Source organism: Delphinapterus leucas, chromosome 11, assembly GCF_059928025.1.
Source record: "Delphinapterus leucas isolate spDelLeu-1000000601 "Yukka" chromosome 11, BTC_Dleu_Yukka2, whole genome shotgun sequence".
Classification (NCBI taxonomy): domain Eukaryota; kingdom Metazoa; phylum Chordata; class Mammalia; order Artiodactyla; family Monodontidae; genus Delphinapterus; species Delphinapterus leucas.
In genome coordinates, this window is record NC_143139.1 from 34,398,120 (window position 1) to 34,420,052 (window position 21,933).

Below are 21,933 nucleotides of genomic sequence, written 5' to 3' on the forward strand. Positions count from 1 at the left end.
AATGGATCAATTTTTATAATACAAAATTATATTTCATTAATATAAATGCCTCTAAGATACTGTTAAGAGGGGAAAAAGCAAGTTGTAAAATCGCACCTATATAAAAGAAACGCACATGACATTACATACCCTATATACCATTATTATAAAAATCTTATTCTAAAGAATGTGTTCTTTAAAGGAAGGTTTACTATCTTTGTAACTTTCATTTCATACCACTAACTATTTTTATTTTTCCATTCAATAGGTGTTAAGCGTCAGCTGACAGCAGAGTAGAAGCAGGAGATGAGCAAATATAAGTTAAAAAAAGAAGAAGAGCATGTTTAGTTTTAAATTGTTTCTAAAATAAGGGCTTCTGAAAATTAGTATTCCTGGTGTGGTAACTACTCTTGATGAAATGACACTTACTTTACTACTTGGTAAATGCTCATCATCAATATCTTCATCCAAACAGACCAAATCACCCTCCACCACTCTTGATCCATAGGTTGCAAGTCTGTAAGATACTGCCTCATTCCAGATTTTGCTGCTATATGCATGAACATAGAATATGCGCATGGAATGGGGGAAAGAGAACCACGCCTGGATACAGCCCTCCTCTGTCACGCCAAAGCGATGCAAGGACTCCAACAATGCTCTCTCCCGAACTTTGAATTCAGGCATCAGTGAAAGTGTGCCTTTAGCATCCTCTGAATAAAGCGAAGATCAGTTAGTCATTTTTATTTAAAGGCCAGTTATTAAGACCTTTACCACGCTCTCTAAATGAACTGAGCTATCCTGGGAACCTGAATATGAAGATGATGCTCAGCACCAACTATAAACCAGAGCTACACCTGAAGAGGTGTTTTGTTTGTTTGTTTTTAATAAAGATCATTCATCATATGGCTCAATCACTTTCCCTGCTTTAAAAAGAGCACAACATTAGTAACTCCAACTTCAGGATGGAGATAAACTAATTTGCAGTTATTTAGAGGACTTTTTTTTTTTAAAAGCATTACATAAACCCCTGAGCTTAGAGATTTTTAAAGAGCTATTACAGACATTTTACACAGAATTTTTTGAATACGAAAGGGCTGACATCTGGATCCTTCAAGTGTACTATTAGGTCTTGATAGTAGGAGGCTTTTTAAAACTAGGTTACTGGACTCCATGGCAAAGATGGTCATTCAGGTAGGGCCTTGGATTCCACATTTTAATAAATGCACCAGGTTTCTTAAGCACGCTAAAGTTTAAGAATCATTGCCAAAAGGAAATTATTTTCTCAGGACCCTACAATAGATGCAATTTTGAATTTTCCTTAGTATTACTTAGATTACTCATAACGATTTGAAATGCTCACACTATTTACAGATTCTGGTGCGGCATAAAAATATTTTTCTCCTATGAATCATTACATATAGGTACTATGTACATAATTTAAAACAATGAATGGAGATATTTGAAAACTGATGTCCTTTATTTCAATGTAAGTGAAATTCAATATGCACGTATATATCGATCATATATTTGAATGACTCTAAAATGCTACAGTTGCCGTTATTGTTTAAATACAAGTAATATTTATTCAGTATTCAGAACGTGCCAGGCACTATATTAAAAGCATTATATCTATTATCTTATTTAAATCTCATGACAGTCTTTTAGGTACCATTATTAGCTTCAGTTTGCAGATGAAGAAACTAAAAGAATGAAACTAAATGACTTGCACAAGACTGTACAGCTGTGAAGTACTAAAGTTGAGAGCTAAACCCACGTAGATTGACTCTAGAACCCACACTCGTAACAACTTTCTTTTAGTGCTTCTCATTAAGCATTCTACATATATTGGGCTAAAGTTTTCAAAATCAGCAATCAGGGCTAAATGGCAACTAGATCAAAAACAATGCACAAAGTATCAGATATAACAAATGTACTTTTATTTAGTTTATTTTTTCAGTCTCCTCTGATTGTAGTGAATTATACTTCCATCAATACCTAAATCCTTCGAGGATTTAGGCCAAGAAAAACTCAGCATCTTTTCCCTCACCCCTACCTCCAAGCAAGAATTAGAACAGACAAAAATCCCAGAGATCTGGCCAAAAATGGAGTGCCTAGGGCACGTAATAAAAATGCTTTAATATACAATATATTACAGTCTATTTCTTATCATATTTATGTTGTAATGAATGCCCTCCTGCTGACATAACACTTATATTATGTATCTGCATGGTTATGTATGGGGTAAAGAAACTTTTTAAGTACCAGTCTGAAGAAAATATTTCTTTGCTCTATTTACAGGATCATCCAATTCTTCTGGTGTAAGAAATAATTGTACAGCCTTCACCTTTAAAAACCAAACAAGCAAACGTGTTAAATGAAAATGAAAACTTACTTACTTTTTTTAAAAAGGTACAAATTGTCTGACATCTAACAAATGCCAGACATTTAACAAAGGAACAAGAATAAGCATTTAACATGATATTTTACGTGGCAATTTTGTCTTTAAGTGTTCAAAAGTTAAACAATGTTAAATTTAGAATTAACCTCCTGTACAAAGCAACCTGATACATAGGTTTAAAATATTATGGACTGGAAAAGTGCTCCCCCACCACTTCCACAGTTCTTCTTCTGTCATTCTTTGCCTCTATCATCGAACTATGAACACAAGTATTAAGTGATGACATAAAACTCAAGACTTAGCCAACAAAAATACACAACAAAAATAAGGGAAGGAACAAGCATAGGGGAATGGCAAGCCACTAATTTCATTTGTGTTCTCAAGTCTCAGAATTCTGTGGTCTTAAAACTAATTGCCAGTCATTTTTAAAAATTGCCAACTTTAATGTTTTTTTTTTTTTTTTTGCTTGCTGTGCACGGGCTTCTCACTGTTGTGGCCTCTCCCGTTGCGGAGCACAGGCTCCGGACGCGCAGGCTCAGCGGCCATGGCTCACGGGCCCAGCCGCTCCGCGGCACGTGGGATCTTCCCGGACCGGGGTGCAAACCCGTGTCCCCTGCATCGGCAGGCGGACTCTCAACCACTTCGCCACTAGGGAAGCCCTAATGTTTTCTTTTAAAACCCAAATAGATTAAAGGATGCTCCTTTTAAAAAAAAAAAAAAAAGGTATCTACTAGTTCCTATATTTTATCACTGTCTCCAGCACAACTTATTTCTAAGTATGTGCCTTAGAGTAGGAAAGGATCTTTTTTTTTTTTTTTTTTTTGAGGTATGCGGGCCTCTCACTGTTGTGGCCTCTCCCGTTGCGGAGCACAGGCTCCGGACGTGCAGGCTCAGCGGCCATGGCTCACGGGCCCAGCTGCTCCGTGGCATGTGGGATCCTCCCGGACCGGAGCACGAACCTGTGTCCCCTGCATCGGCAGGCGGACTCTCAACCACTGCGCCACCAGGGAAGCCCGGAAAGGATCTTAAAATAGGTCAAGCAACCAAATCTCCCACTCATTCTTCTGTTAACATTATTCATTCATTCAAACAAATACTATTAAGCATCTGCCATGTGCTAGGCACTGTGGAGATACCAGGGATAGAGTGTTGAGCAAGAGACTTGTGGTCTCTGTTTACTGGAAAAGATTAAATAAGCAATGATTATAAAATGTAATCAAACCTGAAATGGGAAGTCTAGGAGGCTGTGCAGTCACAAGATAAGGGGAATTCACTAATCCTTGGGTAGTGGGATGAAAATTTAAATTGAGACATAAGGAATGTAAAGGTTGGGGAGGGCGTAATTCAAGCAAAAGGAAAAAAAAAAATCTGCCTTTCCAGCTGTGGGAGCCAGCCTCTAAGACAGCCCCAATGGTCTCAAGCACTTGGTGCTCACGCCTGGGCAGTCCTCTCCCACACTCATCAGGGTTGGCATGACCGTGGAATACGGAAGTAGTGAAGGTCTGTCCCTCCCAAGGTTAGGCTATGAAAGACACTGAAGTTTCTTTTTTCTTTTTTTATTCAATGAATATTTATTGAGTATGAATGAATGAAGAAAAGAATAAATGCTCTATTTTTAAAGAACTTTTATGAGGCTAAAAACTGTATCCTCTGAAAAGGAATTACTCCCCTCCATTTTACCAAACTGCAACTTTTTTCTCATTTCATTTCTCTGAAGGAATATTCTATTTCCTTTAGCAAAGAGAGCGTGTCAAGAGATATATGACCGGGCTTCCCTGGTGGCGCAGTGGTTGAGAGTCCACCTGCCGATGCAGGGGACATGGGTTCATGCCCCCGTCCGGGAAGATCCCACATGCCGCGGAGCGGCTGGGCCCGTGAGCCATGGCCGCTGAGCCTGCGCATCCGGAGCCTGTGCTCCGCAATGGCAGAGGCCACAACAGTGAGAGGCCCACGTACCGCAAAAAAAAAAAAGAGATATATGACCCTACTTTTTTTAAACTTTTTATTTTATGTCAGAGTACAGTTGACTAACAATGTTGTGATAGTTTCAGGTGTACAGCAAAGTGATACAGCTATACATATACATGTATCTATTCTTTTTCAAATTCTTTCCCCATTTAGGTTATTCCATAATATTGAGCAGAGTTCTCTGTGCTATACAGTAGGTGCTTGTTGGTTATCCATGAGGTTTCTGTTGTGGTCTCCCTCTCTCTCTCTGTTGTGGTCTCTCTCTCTCTCTCTCTCTCTTTTGTGCTCTTGGACTCCTCTCTCTGGGGAAAGCCATGCCACGAGTACCACTATGTCAAGAAACTCAAGGTTCCTGCCAACAACCATGAGAGTGAGCTTGGATGTAGATCCTTGGTACCCACTCAAGTTTTCAGAGACCACCCAGGCTGATAGATAACTGCAAATGCATGAGAGACCCTGATGCAAAAATGCCCAGCTAAGCTGCTCCCAGATTCCTGATCCTCAGAAATAGTGAGATAATAAATGCTTGTGGTTTTAATACACTAAGTTTTGGGGTAATTTGTTCCACAGAAATAATTGATAACCAATAGTCTAGCAAGTTTACAAATAATTAGGAGCATGGAATATGAAGTTTGAAAGAGGTAGCCATTGAAGGGGTAGCCAGCCAGCTTTTGTTTAAATGTCATGATAGCAAGAGGAATTTCCAGTTCTTGGGGTGGGGCGTGGCGGAGGAGGAAGCCCATTTCTTTGGACAACTCTTAGAAAAGTCTTTCTTACACTAGGCTAAAACTTGGCCCCCTGAATTTCTACCACTGTTAAAACCAGACAATTAACAGTCTAATCATATTTTTGAACATTCATCTTACTATGAGCCTGACACTACGCTAGGTGCTTTCACAAAAGTTATCTCATTTACTTCTCACGAACATCTTGTAAAATACGTATTATGTCCATTTTACAGATAAGAAAACTGAGGCTGGGAAAATTAATTAACCTGCCTATAGTGACATATTAGACAACTGGCAGAACTCAAACAGAACACATGATGCATTCTTCAGACCCCTAACTATTAAATTCTTCTTCCATATGACAAAATTTCCAATACTTTATAAGTTAATTTCCTCTTCAGAGTTTTCTAGACTGAAAAAACACTTTTCAGTTAATCATTTCTCATCAATACAGTTTCTAGACCCTTTTATCATATCAGTTATATCCCACTTGCTAAACTCCCTCTGAAATGTTAAGCCCAGACTGACTGCAGTTTTGCAGATGTGGTCTACATCACCAGCTGTCAACCTTATTTCCATGTGTAAGATGATGTTCACATGCACAATGCTTCTCACAAGTGCTTTTACTGTTCCTTTCTCTTCCACTCAAGAAAACATATCAGAACACAAATGAGTAAGCATGACACTATTATATGAATAATACTGCATTTGCTCAAATATATAATTTTCATAGTTTTGTGGGTTTTCTCTATTATGTATACTGTAATCAGTGTGAAAATATATGTGTGTATATATAATATGTAATTATATATATGTAACATACATTTTAAAAATATATAATATAATAATTGGGCAAATGTGGCTTGTGACATGCAGTTTTAGTTTCATTTGAAACTAGCCAGATTTTCTTTTTCAAATTTGCTGTTCCTCTTGGCCTCTGCCATTGGGTAAATTCCTATCTTGCATAATATCTGATACCAGATTTCTCGAATCAGGGTTTAACTTTCTCAAAATCCTCTATTCAGCTCACTAAGAATTTGATGAGCGCTGGTCAAGTCCCTGTTAGTCTCAAGCAGGTATTAAATACAAGGGGCATCACATACAGTTTGCTTTGTTATAATGTGATACCAAGAATATAGTGGCTGCTCAATAAACATGATGTAATGTATGGTATATGTATGCGGTGGTATAGCTGCCTTTATATGCTGGGTTAAGAAAGCAAGGAGCAGGCTTATGTAGTAAGGACAACTGACAAAACAGCTAAGTCCATACTTTTAAAGAATCCATACCATTTCACTCTTCAGCAAAGCCAATCCAATTTGGTCTGTGTGAACCTTCCTTCCCATCCCAAATCTCTGTGGTCCATAGTAATTCACAAACCCTTTATTCTATAAATACAAAAAAAAATCAATTAATTAAAAGTATATTGTTATGGACCGCATGCCTGTGAGCCACCAAAAGTCATATGTTGAAATCCTAACCTCCAATCTGATGGTGTTTGGAGGTGGGGATTTGGGGAGGTAATTAGGTCATGAGGATAGAGCCCTCATGAATAGGATTAGTGCCCTTATAAGAAATGGTGGTAGAACTAGCCCACTCTATTTCTGCAGTGTGTGAATACAATAAGAAGACCGGGCAGGAACCCTGATCTTAGGCTTCCAGCCTCCAGAACTATGAGAAGTAATTTTCTCTTGTTTAAAAATCACCCAGTCTATGGTTCTTTGTTATAGCCCCAAACTAAGATAAATAAATACAATTATTGTGTCGGAATATGTAATCAAGTCTTTCTTGTATTTATTTCAATAAAAGAATCTTGTAATTGGCAATACGCACATGGATGCCAAATGGGCTGAGAAATACTATACAGTTAAAATATAGAAAGGAAAAGAACAAATGATTAGAAGTTAGAAATAAGTGAAAAATCTTTAAAAATATGTCAGCTTTTCATTCACATTACTGAGGAGTTTTCTGGAATGTGGGACTCTTGGTGCTAAACTCATGAAAGTTCTGGGAAAACTGGGATGTACTGGTTACCTAGTACTGGATCTGCACTTTGCCCTCAAGCTCTGATTTTGAGACTTCTGCTGTCTGGAGATGCTTGAAATACAAAGCAGATTTATTTTCAAACCCAGCAAGTCTTGGCTTCTTTATATATAATGGTTCGTTTTTCGATTATCTCAGTTTCTGAAAGCCTGCGCCAAGGCAATGGCATGGAGTCACTTCAGCAGGAATAGAAAATTGTAATTTACCACTGCAACCATTAAAGACATTGGTCAGTGGTTAAACATGTTCTCACAAAGCAAACCCCAGGCCCAGATGGTTTCTTGAAAGACAAAAGAGTTCTCTACACTCACTTTATGGGGGAATATATATTCATTCAACAATGATTATCAAGCATCAACGCCAGGACTGTTCAATAAAAGATGCTAAGATAATTTGTAATCAGCATGGTGCACAAGGAACTGCGTCCTGACCTCATGCCACAAAGATCAACTGCAGATAGAATAAGTACTCCCTGTATTAAATCTCACAGTTAAATACTTCTAATTATTTCAAATTTGGAAAAATAACATTACACAATATCCTCCAAACACCAGAAGAGTTTTAAGTACCCCTCCAAATTACTTAGGGTTGGTTACATAACAAAAGGTTTATAACCCTTTAAAACAAAACTCCAAAAACTTCTTATTTTCAGGACTTCTCAACTTCCTTCCCCTCATCATGAGAGCTAAAGGAAAGTTGGCTAAATCTAAGATTATTCCTAGTGGGGATTTTAAAATGTATATGCATAAATACCAAATGAAAGTCTGGCAATAAATGCTATCAGAGTTCGGAAAACCCCACTCCCTTTTCTAAGGGATATCTTTTTAATAGTTTATCAGGGGAAAAAAAAAAAAAAAAGAATCTTAGGTAGGTCTAGAAGAAAAGGAAAAAACAACCATATAAAAAGTATATAATCAGGGAATGCCTGTATATTTTAAAGATTTTAAAAATCTTTAGTTGGAAGATATTTTCCTGTTAGGCATGACATTGATTAAAACCTGATTTCTGTTTGTTTGTTTTCCTGCTGGAGAGGCATAAAATTGTGTAAAAAGGTCTTTGTGGTCAGAAACTTAGATCTGTGTTTCTCAGTGTTAGCTGTAGAGAAGAATCACTTATGGAGTTTTTTTTAAAATGCTAATGCCTAAGCTGCATCCCCAAATGTATTTTTTTTTTTTTTTTTTTTTTTTTTGCAGTACGTGGGCCTCTCACAGTTGTGGCCTCTCCCGTTGCAGAGCACAGGCTCCGGACGCGCAGGCTCAGTGGCCATGGCTCACGGGCCCAGCCACTCCGCGGCATGTGGGATCTTCCCAGACCGGGGCACGAACCCGTGTCCCCTGCATCGGAAGGCGGACTCTCAACCACTGCGCCATCAGGGAAGCCCCCAAATGTTCTTATTTAATTGGTTTGGGAGAAGAGACAGACTGCTGAAATGTTTTAAAAGCACCCCAGGTTGAGCATTATGGGTCTAGATCAGGAGTTAGCAAGCTATTAACTGGCCCACAAGTCAAATCTGGCCCAACACCTGTTTTTGTAAACAAGGTTTTTATTAGAACATGGCCATGCTCATTCATTTACATATTGTCCATGGATGCTTCCACACAACAGCAGTAGAGTACCTGCAACAGAGACCATATGCCTACAAAACCACAAATATTTATTATCTGGCCCTTTACAGAAAAAAGTTTGCTGAACCCATAGTCTACATAATCAGAATGAAGGCTATGGTTGTATGTGCATATTTAGATGCCTGGCAAATGTCATTTAAAAACTTATGGTAAGTAATTTTTTTACTGTAAGACAATATGTATATGATTTATCATTTGTATGCACTGAAACAAAATTCAAAATTAGACTGAAGAGAAAAAAGATTCTGAAAAGTAATATAAAAACTATTTGCCAAAGATTTCTGAAAAGAATTACTAGACAAAGTTTCCCCCAAAATTAATCTCTTTGCCTGAAATACTACTCTATATGACAGATACTAAAAAAAAAAAAAATCTGTCTTTTTATACAGATAGTTTTTACCCCCACACTGAGGAACACTATACAATTTTTTTTTATTACACTAAAGTTGTGTTTTTCAATACAAAAATGTGTACTAAGAAGAAAAATAAAAAAATAAGTCAAATGGCCCTAATTATCATTTTAAAAAATAATTATACATGCAATAAAAAGGTACAAAAGAAAAAGAAAAATTTCCCTTCTTATCTCAATGTAAAGGAAGGGACTATAAAGATTTTCCTATAGTACTCTATTTTAAAGTGCAGTTTGGGGACATCCTTGGTAGTCCAGTGGTTAAGAATCCGCCTTCCAATGCACGGGACACGGGTCTGATCCCTAGTTGGGGAACTAAGGTCCCACCTGCTGTGGGGCAACTAAGCCCGCTCACCACAACTAGAGAGCCCGTGCACTCTAGAGCTCATGCGCCACAACTAGAGAGAAGCCCACATGCCGCAATGAAAGATCCCGCGTACAGCAACTAAGACCCAACTAAGCCAAAAATAAATTTTTTTAAAAAGTGCAGTTTTCTTACCTTAACATTTTCTACTGCCTCCAAAATTCTCTCTCTCAGGTTTGCAGAATCATTTATTTGATTTTTTAAATTTCTGATGACAATATCAAAGTGATTTCCTTTGAGCTGACCGAGTCTAAGGGAATCATCTACAGACCGAATATTAAACACATTCATTCTTTTCTTTTCAATTTCTTTTTCAATATTTTTCAACCTATAAATGATAAATCATACAGACTCAGTTAAATCTTACATTTAAAAAATTAGTTTAAATGCTTAAACATTAAAAAATTATGTTAAAAATGTCAAAAAATTAGTTTAAATAAAGTTTAAATGACAGTTGGCAGACAACCACTTGTATCAGAATACTAAAACAAAAATTGGGGGAACTATTTCAAAAACACATCTTTCATTTATTTCAACAAATGTACACTAAAAACCCTTTATCATAGGAACATATTAAGAGTTATTTTAAGAACTGGAACACATATACCTAATGCTACTACTCTATCTATGTAGCCTTCTGACTTCTTAGTTCAAGGGATAGAACCTCTTAACTGTTCTCTGCTCTTCCTGTCCTTAGACTTTGCTCCTTTCCTCCTCAGTCTCTCTTTCTCCAATGTTACCAAAAAACCACTAGTGCCAGAGGATTTTCCTAAAATTCTGCTCTGAACACTTCCTTATTCAAATTTTCAATTTTTCACCAACATCTAAATAATAGATTCCAATTGTCTTAGCCTAACTTTTAAGATCCTGTAAGAACTGATGTAAATTCTTCTTTACATCTTATTTTCTGTAGTCCTTACAGGAACTCTCTGCTTTATTAGGCAGACTTTTTAGCTTACTGCCCCTCTAAACTATCTTCAGATTTTCTGCATCTGCTAAAATCTTACTGTTAGTTGATGGATAATTAAAATCCCCTACCCATAAGCCAAATCAAAGTACCTGCTCCTCCTAGAAACTAATAACTTGTTTTGTCTTTGATGGTTAAAAACTAATTTTTAACATCTAAATACCTTTTAACATCTAAAGTCATTCTCTCTTACTATACTGCACTTCTTGACCACAAAGACAAAATCATAAACAATTTTTTTTGTCCCACATATAAGAACTTAGAAACATCTACCTGCAAGTAGTGAATACTTAAACATCTGATGACTAAAGATTAATATATCAATATTATATCAAGTTAGGCAGAATTCTGGTTCAATGATTCAACTTTCTGAACTTTATCTTGAGGAAAGTATCCACAAGGCACAGATTTAAGTACAATCATATTAATCACAGTAGTATTTACAGTGAAAAACTGGAACAAATTTCTATGTCCTAAAACAGAGGAATGTTAAATAAATTAGTCTGTATAATGAACATGACTCTGAAATATTTCATGACATAAATTTTCATTAAGAATACTAATTATTTTTATAAGTAAAATATAAATTACACACACAGGGCGATTTTCACATATGTAAAAAATGGCTTTGTAGCATCTGTATGTAGCACAGTATTTGAAAAAAGACTGGAAGGAAATGGATCAAAATGTTATTGTGGTTATTTCTGAGTAAGATAACTTTTTGTGACATTTAATTTCTTTTTTATTTTATTTTCTAAATCTTCTATAATAAACATGTATTTCTTCTAAAAACACGTGTTATCTTCTAAATAATACATGTACTATCTTCTAAATAAACATGTATTATCTTCTAAATAGAGTTTTGTTTTGTTGTTCAATAGAGTTTTGTTTCTAAATAGAGTTTAGAGTTCTAAATAGAGTTTTGTTTTGTTCAACAACAAAACTCTATTTAGAAGATAATTATACTATTAATGCAGAATATGTGCTGAGTAAGCCTGTAATCAATTACTATTGATAGTGAGATTAATATGCTCCCAGTATTATTCTGAGTTTTTGATGCAATAAGAAAATAAAGTCTGTCCTTTAAAGTAACATCTTATTACCTCTCTGGTGTCACTTTTCTAACAACCATTGCTTGATAAGTGATGGCTTTCTTGTCTTTAAGTCCTGCATAACTAAAATCCGAAGGAATCACTCCAAGTTTGATAGCTAAAAAACCAACTGCTTCAAACATTTCCAGATTTTCTTTTCGTAGGGTAAAGGCTGAAACAAAAACAATCCCCGATTACAAAAAAAACAGCTAACATACATCAATTACATTCTTAGCAGATTGACAGATCATTATAATGAATCAAATCACTAATTTAAATAATGAGTACTTTTAAATCAAAATACAACCAGTAAAATACAAAACCTCATGGATTTCAGCGCTCATTTTTAAAATGCCAGTGGGCTCATTAAAGTCTTACAGAAAAACAAAAATCCAAATTCCCTGATCTGACGTTCATACTGGCCCCAGTCACATTAGCCCTAATCTACCCTTCCAGTCTCCGCATGTGCCACTCCCATTCATATAACCTATAATCCTAACACAGAGAACTCCTCACAATCCTTGGATGGACTAGAGACTTCATGTGCTCCCTCCATTTACTATTTGCCATACTTCTATTCATGCTTCAAGACCCAATGGCCACAGCAGCAATCACGTTTGTCTTGTTTTTGTTTTTGTTTTTGTGGTACGCGGGCCTCTCACTGCCTTGGCCTCTCCCGTTGCGGAGCACAGGCTCCGGACACGCAGGTTCAGCGGCCATGGCTCACGGGCCCAGCCGCTCCGTGGCATGTGGGATCCTCCCGGACCGAGGCACGAACCCGTGTGCCCTGCATCGGCAGGCGAACTCTCAACCACTGCGCCACCAGGGAAGCCCTATCTTATTGACCATTATATCTTCAGCCTAACACATAGTAAGTATTCAAGTATTTATTGAATGAATGAATAAATGAACTTTACAGGAAGTTAATTACTTAAATCTGCATGTCTCCACTAGCTGTCATTATCTATATTGTGACACTGAACACCATGTTATAATTTATCTCTTGAAGTTGTGCACCCCACGGACTGGGAGTTCCAGGCCAGCAAACCAGGAAATAAAACCATACTTGCTTCATGCTAGCTGCTTCAAATGTCTACTAGATGAGAGAGCAGGAGTGAGGTTGCAGAAGAGGAAGGAGGAACAAGCGCAGTAACGGCCACCAAAACAGCCCCCCAACTTGTTGGCCTATATAACCTGCCAACATTGACAGTAACAAAATACCTCAATCCTCAGTTCACCATATACATATAAGATGCTTCAAAGTACTGCCCTTTTCCCTCAAATCATGAAAAGGAAATTCAAAGTTTTCTGCAGAATAATTTCTGTTTTGTGCACCTCTTGTAAGTGTCAGCAGCAGCTACATGGGTCTCTGAGGAGAGCGCTAAGAAAAATGAACGTTGAACGTACATGTGACTCAGGAAGTAGAAGGATGTGAAATTTACCTATCTATCTATCTACCTCTGAACATATGAAATAGCTAAACAAAAGCTTGTAATATCTACACTTTAGAAATCATGCTGTTTAAAAGAAAGGGAAAGATCTGTATGTTCTTTAGATCTCTATATAAATAACCTCAAAAAACATGAAAATAGCAAGTCCCAAAAATATGAAGAAAAACATGCATTTATGAAAAAGTTTTTAAAATCAGCAATAATGCTTCAATATTTGTACATATTGTGAAATGATCACTACAAAATTTTTTTCCTTGTGATGAGAACTGTTAAGATCTACTCCTTTAGCAACTTTCAAATATACAACACAGTATTATTAACCGTAGTCACCATGCTGTACATTATATCCCAGGACTTATTTATTTTATCACTGGGAGTTTGTACCTTTTGACCACCTTCATCGATGAATAAAATAGATTATTTTAAATAAATTCATATCTTTTAAAATTCATTTTAAATTGCTAATAGGTTAAATACAATTAACACATAAACAAAAGCGGTTTGGGGTTCACAGTAATTTATAAGAGCTATACTAGTCCTGGAACCAAACATTTGAGAATCAATTAGTAATAATGTGAAAAAATATAGTAGTCTTTCAAATATACCAAATCTACGGAATTAGACACCACTAAAATATCTTAAAAGTGTTGCGGCAGCCTGGCTAGGAGGTACAAACTGTGAAAAACAGACCAAGAAAGTGTATTATATAAAGTAAGAAGGCTAGGAGAGCAACACTTAAAGTTTTAAAGTACATGTGTTTGATAACGAGAGTTCAATGTGTCAGATCTGTCCCTGACAATCTAGGCATGTCACTCACAGGTCATTAGGCAAGCTCAGCCATCTAAGGAGCCTCCAAATTGTTTGAGATTGTATCAGTTTGCTGCTGATTAGCCTTAGTGCATAGGTATATTTTATCCATGAAGATACAGAATTTAGAATAGAAATATTTAAGACGATCAAATTCACGGTTTTTAGTATTTGTGTTAATGAATGTCTTATGCACTTGGAATGCTTAAGGTAATGAAACTCAAGTAATTCCAATTAAAAATATCTAATTGATTTAAACTTGTCTTTCTTACACTGAAATCTCATTAAGTTAGTAAATAATATTGGCGCATATAAGAAAATGTAAACATCACCAAATTTATGTTGAATTTATAAGATTTATAACATTTTCTTAATTACTTGGAATAAATGAAGTATTGGAAAAGAAAATCAACTATGCTAAATTTTAAAATTCAATTTTAGAGACTTCCACTTCTAGCACCATGTTGGAATAATTGGTACCAACCTTGAACTCCCACTGTAAACAAACAGAAAACTAGACAAAACATATGAAACACCTGTCTTTGGACCCCGGACTAAAGGCATCACAGAACTGTGATCCAAAAGGAAACGCAAAACAAACGAGGTGAGTCTTAAAATACCATGGTTTTGGGCTTCCCTGGTGGCGCAGTGGTTGAGAGTCCGCCTGCCGATGCAGGGGACACGGGTTAGTGCGCCGGTCCGGGAGGATCCCACATGCCGCGGAGCGGCTGGGCCCGTGAGCCATGGCTGCTGAGTCTGCGCGTCCGGAGCCTGTGCTCCGCAACAGGAGAGGCCACAACAGTGAGAGGCCGCGTACCGCAAAAAAAAAAACAAAAAAAAACACATGGTTTTCTAACTAGGGGTACTTTCTGGGCCAGGGAGGAGGAATCCAAGTAGAGCACAGTGGTCTTGCTGAGGCTGGAGTTCAAGAAGGCCCAGTGGGCTGGAATTCATAGTGCAGAGTAAGAGAACGTGTTCCAGAAATCTGCATAGGTGACCCCTCGAGTTCCTTGCTGAGTAGTAATCTGCATGCCTAGCATTAAATGTTACATATCATTTATCTAGTGTTGTGTAACAAGTTGCCCCAAACCCTACTGGCTTACAATGTTCACTTATCTCTCAGAACTTCTCTGGAGCAGGAATTCAAGAGCACCGTGGTTTGGTGGGTTCTAGCTCAGGCTCTCTCAGGAGGTTGCAGCACAATGTGGCTAGGGCTGCAGTTACTCAAAACTCCTGACAGGAGTTGGAGGATCCGTTTCCAAGGGGATCACTCACTCACATGGCTGGCAAGTTGGTACTGGCTATTAGCGGAAGGCCTCAGTTCCTCTCCAAAGAGCTGCTTTAATAGCCCTAAAGTCTGGTAGCTAGCTTACCCCAAAGTGAGCCATCCAAGAACTGTGCGCAAAAAGTGCAATACCTTTTATGACCTAGCCTTAGACATTACACACCGTCACTTCTGTCATGTTCCATTCGTCACACCAGCCACTGAGAGTCTTCTCAGATACTGAGAATCTACCTTCTGGCTCTAATACTTTATGTCCCACCCCCATTCAAAATATACTCGTTCTTTCCCAATGCCCCAAAGGCTCATCCCATTAAAACATCAGCTCAAATTCTAGTAGTTTTCATCTCTATCAGGTCCAGTGTGGATAGGCTCCTTAAATACATAGTAGAGCTATATGACAGGACTAGCGTAAACCCTACTCTGGACCTCCATTAATAAAATTCAAGATGAAGCCTCAGATGGATCTGCAAACTACTTCCTACCTGCTAGAGCATGTTCAACACTCTCTAAAACAAGACAACAAAATCCAGACACTCAACAAGATAACACTCACGATGTCTGACCTCCAAAAAATAGTACTGGACATGCAAAGAAGCAGGAAAATATGACCCATGAACCAAATAAAAGTCAGTCAATAGAAACAGACCCAGAAACAACAGAGATGAAATTAGCAGACAAATATTTTTAAAGACCCATTAAAAATAGGCTCAAACTGCGCTCTAGAGCCCGTGAGCCACAACTACTGAGCCCACGTGCCACAACTACTGAAGCCCATGTGCCTAGAGCCCATGCTCCACAACAAGAGAAGCCACCACAATAAGAAGCCCACCCACTGCAAGGAAGAGTAGCCCCCGCTCGCAGCAACTAGAGAAAGCTCGTGCACAGCGACAAAGACTCAACGCAGACAAAAATAAATTTAAAAACTTAAAAAAATAAAAAGGCTCAAAGATTATAGGAAAACATGAACGTAACAGGAAATTGAGGACCTAAGAAAGAACCAAATAAAACTTCTAGAGCTGATAAATGCAATACCTAAAATGAAAATGTCATTGGACGCTTAAATATTTCATAAAATTCCTTCTTCAAAAAAGTGTCTAAGAAAACAGTATACCACTACCTCAAAAAATTAAACATAGAATTACCTTATTATCCAGCAATTCCATTTTTGGGTATATACCCAAAAGAACTGAAAACAGGAACTTAAACCAATATAGCCATGTTCATAGCCGCATTATTCACGATAGCCAAAAGATGGAAGCAACTGTGTCCACTGGCAGATGAATGGATAAACAAAATAACAAGATGTATGCATACATACAACAGAATATTATTCAGCCTTAAAAAGTAAAGAAATTCTAACACAGTAAAGAAATTCTAACACACACACACAAGTAAACCTTAAAAAACCATAAGCTAAGTGAAATAAGCCAATCACAAAAGGACAAAAGTTGTATGATTCCACTTATATGAGATACCTAGAGGAGAGGCTAGGGGAGAAGGGAATAGAGAGTTATTGTCTAACAGACATAGAGTTTCAGTCTGAGGAGATGAAAAGAGTCTGGAGATGGATGGCAGTGATAGTTGTACAACAACATGAATGTACTTAATGCCATTAAACATGGTTAAAATGGTAAAGTTTATGTTATGTATATTTTATAACAATTAAAAATAAAAGGTTTTTTTAAGTGTTCTATTTTTTAGGTAGGTCTACTTATTAAGGAATTTTTTTATATGAACTATTTTTGTTCTTACAAAAGGCTGGCCTAAGCAAAATCTGGGATAAGCAAAGTTTATCTTTGTCTTTTTCTTTGTTCTTGTACTTATAGGTATCCCAGTATCTTCATACTATCTTCTGGTGAACCATCAATTCCTCTCTTGAACATGTCTCTCCAATTATTCATAGTTTTGGTAAAACTAATTTAAACTAATATATAAAAGTTTCCACAATTTTTTGGTTCATTAATTCAAATACTGTTAGAATTTCAAGTCGTACAAAATCTACACCTGCTTAAAACACTGATCAGCAATTCTCTCCCCACGTGTAAAACTAGTTTTGTTTTTCCTTCAAAGCAGATTTATCTGTTAACATTTATTGCATGCCTCACGTGTCAACTCCTATACTAGCAGCTTTTTCATGAAAAGGTAAGTCATACAACTGGACAAATTTCCAAGACAGAAGACACCAACATTTGAAAAACGATTACATACTAAACATTTGCATTCATTATTTCATCTAATCCTTAGAGTATCATTGTGAATTAGGCTTTACTACTACCCCATTTTTAAAGTACAACCAAAAGTTATGAATTGTTAAGTAACTTGCCCATGGTATTATTCTTTCCAGTTTTACATTTATGGAAACTAAGTCCTAAAGATATTAAAAAGTTCATAGATCTTTTTATGAACTAAAGTCATAACGTAAAATAAAACCCACATAGCTCCAAGGTCCAAACTCTTTTCACTTACATCACAGAGTTCCCTACATAGTACAACCTTGTTTCTGTGCCAGATACACACATTTGTGCAAATCTGAGTTGCTGTTTATATTTTAAATGCTGTGCTGTTTACTTATAAAACAGGACCATCTGAAACACTTGCCATCCTTCACGTAGGATACAGGCCAATTAAACCTGATCAGCCAAACTTGCAGAGTGAGATTTCATCAGTTCCACTCCATCCTAGAAAGTGAATATATTCCCTAAGACAGTGATTCTCAAAATGTGGTCCCCAGACCAGCAGAAAAAGGATCACCTAGGAATTTGTGAAAGACCTACCCCAAACATTCTAAATCAGAAAATCTGAGAATAGGGCTCAGAGATCTCTCTCAACAAGCCCTTTTGGTGATTATAATGCATGCTAAAATCTGAGAATCTCTTCTCTAAATGACTGACAGCCAAAGGAAGTAAGTTTGCAGGTTCCCTACCTTGGGCAGTTAAGTCCAGCTGTTTTAGATTACAAGGTATTCTCTTCACTTCCCCAAGCACAGCAAACATATTCTACTTCTCTCCAAATACTTAATTTTAATTAAGATAACTCTCAAAATATGAAATCAAGATTCATCCCCATAACACTTACTTCAATGCAAAGTAACTGCTTCAACTTTATACATTTGTGACTACGTTAACTATAAGTATCTGTGTTAACGACACTTTCATCAATAAGGTTAGTTTTTTTTTTTTTTTTGCGGTACACGGGCCTCTCACTGTTGTGGCCTCTCCCGTCGCGGAGCACAGGCTCCGGATGCGCAGGCTCAGCGGCCATGGCTCACGGGCCTAGCCGCTCCATGGCATGTGGGATCTTCCCAGACCGGGGCATGAACCCGTGTCCCCTGCGTCGGCAGGCTGACTCTCAACCACTGGGCCACCAGGGAAGCCCCAATAAGGTTAATTTTTACAACCAGTGTATTTTGAAAGACTTTCCCTTCCATTAAAAAACAGGACCCATATATTGTTTCCAATATCTCTCTGGACAAGGCTATTTAATTCATTTGAAATTATTCAGCTTTCACGCAACTTTAATTTATGTAAGAAAATAATAATGATGTATTAAATTACCTGTGTATACAACTTTTCTTTCCTGGCATTCATGAAGAGATCTTTTCCTGTGCTTGTGTGCCTTTTCCCGAAATCTTACTGTTATCACTACCTTTGGATTATCAGCACTATAATTCGGTTCAGGAAAAGATTTGGTTTCCACAAGATTTCCAAACTTTTTGTTGATAAAATGGTGGACAGCCTTTCGGTGATCTTTGTTTATATTAGGTTTAAAGGTAAATTTGGAATTTTCTTTCTTTGCATCCAAATATTTAAAAAAGTCAAATGCTTCTTCTTCAGATACCAAGTGACAGAGTTCTTTATACTCAAGATTTGGTTTTACAACAATTTCACTGTTTTTTCCTACAGTTATTAAAAAAGGAAATTTCTGCCTAATAGCACTATGCAAAATAGCCCTCTGGTTTTTGTCAAGGATTCTGCCTAATGAGAATTCAGAAGATGGTCCAATTAGTTCAGTTTTAGAATTCCACTTCTCTTTTACATCACAGGCAAACTGATTCAGTAATTCATTAGTTTTTTCATCTAACAAGGATCCTAATACATCAATGTTTTCTTCTTCACCTTTGGAAGTTCCATCTTCGATAGTATCTTCCTTTTCTGAACCAGGCTCATAATTTTGGTCATCACCAGAGCACCCAGCCAAAGTATTGACTTCTTGATTGCTTCTCTCTTCAAAGGATAAATTTTGAGGATCTAAGTTTGTTTTTTTAGCCAAATTATTTGGCCCAGGTAGTATTTTATTAACCTTGTAAATAGGTTCATCACTGGCTTTATTAACTAACTGTCCCTGTTCATCAATCTCAATAACAACAAAGTCACTTGGTGAGCTTTTTATGGTGCCATGAAATCCAACGTGATCTGTAATGAAACACAGAGAACTAAACCTGATTCTAAAATCTGTATCCTCTTCCATTCTCAAATAACAATGCCTATAAAAGAAACAAAGAGGTGGTCAATTACCAGAAAGAAAAATTCTGGATAACAAAAAAAGAAATAGGTTTGAAAGATTTATTTAATTCTCCTTCTCCCTCTCCCTTCCAATCCGGAGTCCCCTTAAAAGACATTACTAATCTAATTTATTTCTATATATCATGTGTATTTTGACTGTCTTATACCGAGATATCTGGTGATTTGCACCTTGACTCTTCACCTACTCCAGGCTTCCATCTATTAAAATTCCAGGATTAAAATGGGTTAAGTTTCAAGTTCACTTTTAAAATACCATCTGTAAGCTTACAAAGAAGAGACTAGAACATACACCTGTTTACAATGATTTGTCTGAACTCCATCCCTGAAAACTAAAATTTCCAGCTAATTCCAGAGAATCTGTAGCTAGATATTTATATATGAAGAGATAGGGATGGAAGAAGGGATGAGGAGAAGACAGGAAGAAATAGTCCAAATTGATAGATAAATGAAATTCTAAAACCAACTTGCAATGTGATTAGGTTTCTAGGTAGGCTTAAATTAACCCTGGACCTTAAACCTTCTTGACAGCCAGAAACAAACTTTTACAGATACAAACTTTTGCGGCTAACCCAAAGAAAAATTCCAACCATCTCTCTCTGGCATTAGAGAGAAAAAAACCTTTACAAACCTTCTTGATGCCAACTTCACTCATTCTTCACACAACCCATGGCTACCAGATGGAGATTCAGGAAAAATAAAATGCTCAGGGGACCAGTACTACTCCGTTCTTTGTGTTAACCACACTCTCCAGGAAATTCATCATCTGGACCTTCACCCCATTTCTACAGTGTATTCTACTAATCTGAACCAATTTAGAAAACCACCTCCACACCATCCTTTCTAATATGTCATGTAGAAATCACAGCAAATTCTCTATATCCTAAATTCCTAGGAAATATATAGGATATATTTATTTTCCCTCATTCCTTTATTTCCTGCACAGTCTCCCCAGTTTCTTGCCCTAATGAAACCTGGCTATTTTCCCCAAGCTGCTTCTTCTGTAGCCCTCTCATGTGAAGGCTATTTTTCCTTTCATACCCACCTTGGGATCTGGAGGTTGTAAATATTTTCTATGTTTGCCACTGCTACTTCCAAACCATTTCTTCCTCCTCTACCTCCCCAAATCCCATTTCCTTTGAAGTTCATGCCATCAGGCTCTACTATTTGCTGCCATACTCTCTCTGGTCCCAGCACAATTCTTCTTCATTCACTGATGACTTTAATACCAGGCTTAAAATCTACTATCCAGCATGACCTCCATGACCATCCATATGGATCATCCATTTAACATCACAGTCCCTCAGTTCCTCAATCTCAACCTCACACCACTTCCACTTCATCTCGGTCATAGCTTTGACTTTCTCATCACCAAAAGTTGCATCACCTTTAAGCATCCGGCTCTCTGATTATTCCTGCTGTCCTTTTGTCACCTCTACTTTAGGACTTCCATTCCAGAAATTCTTATACACTGTGAAGGTCTCTAATCTCTGCTTCTATTACTAGTCCACTATAGTCTGCTCTCCACAGAGTAGCCAGAATGATGATTTAAAAGGTAAATTAAATCATATCACAACCCCTTTTTAAACCCTCTAATCACATTTATAATAAAATCCAAATTACTTACCCTGGCTTCCGAAGACTTCTAAGATCCTGGACTCTGTCTATTCTCCAAATTTATCTTGTACCTTTTTCCCATTATCCACTATACTCCAGCTTCACTGGCCTTCTTCAGTTCCTTTCTGCCAACTGTTCCTGTTGATTAAATCAGTACTTCCTCAATAACATCCTCAAAGAGGTCTTCCTTGACCAGTAATCCAGGGGAACCAGCAAGCCACTATTTTTCACAAAATCCTATTTAATTTTCTGCATAGCATTTCTGTCTAATAATTTTCTTCACTATTTATTGTATACCTCCCCCAACTAGAATGTTTGCTCCATGAGAACAAGAACCCTGTCAGCCTTATTCACTGATTATCTCACAATTAGAACAGTGTCAAGCACATAATAGGCACATAATCAATACTGACTGTTGAATAAACGAAACAGCTAGTACAAATAAAGAGCTGTAAGAGTGAAAAGGAAGAAAGAAAAAAATCACTTTTGTCTAGAATAATCAGTAAAGGCATACGCAAGAAGTGGCCAAGTCTTCAAAACAGTTCAGGAGGCAGAAATGAGTCAAAGACTATCATAAGTGATGCACAAACAACATATGCAATGTGTTAGAGAAAACTGAAGAGCCCAGATACAGAGCAGTAGGAGAAAGTGTTTTCTAGTACAGTTCTGGAAAATACAGCT

The 21,933-nt window shown here is 37.2% G+C and overlaps 1 protein-coding gene across 4 annotated transcripts in view; it reads right to left on the minus strand.

Moving 5' to 3' along the window:
• PUS7L (pseudouridine synthase 7 like) overlaps window positions 1-21,933 on the minus strand; it is a 35,554-nt gene that overhangs the window by 12,159 nt on the left and 1,462 nt on the right. For 2 of the 4 annotated variants that reach the window (XM_089920563.1, XM_022572410.3), the window contains exons 2-7: window positions 18,670-19,598; window positions 11,585-11,744; window positions 9,650-9,842; window positions 6,363-6,461; window positions 2,242-2,323; window positions 409-689 (exon numbers count right to left, since the gene is read on the minus strand). In XM_089920563.1, the coding sequence (XP_089776689.1) occupies window positions 409-689; window positions 2,242-2,323; window positions 6,363-6,461; window positions 9,650-9,842; window positions 11,585-11,744; window positions 18,670-19,582 (1,728 nt within the window). In that variant the 5' untranslated portion in view covers window positions 19,583-19,598. Of the gene's footprint in view, window positions 1-408; window positions 690-2,241; window positions 2,324-6,362; window positions 6,462-9,649; window positions 9,843-11,584; window positions 11,745-18,669; window positions 19,599-21,262; window positions 21,391-21,933 lie in introns of all 4 variants that reach the window. The other 2 variants (XM_022572411.3, XM_022572412.3) reach the window with 2 other exon arrangements.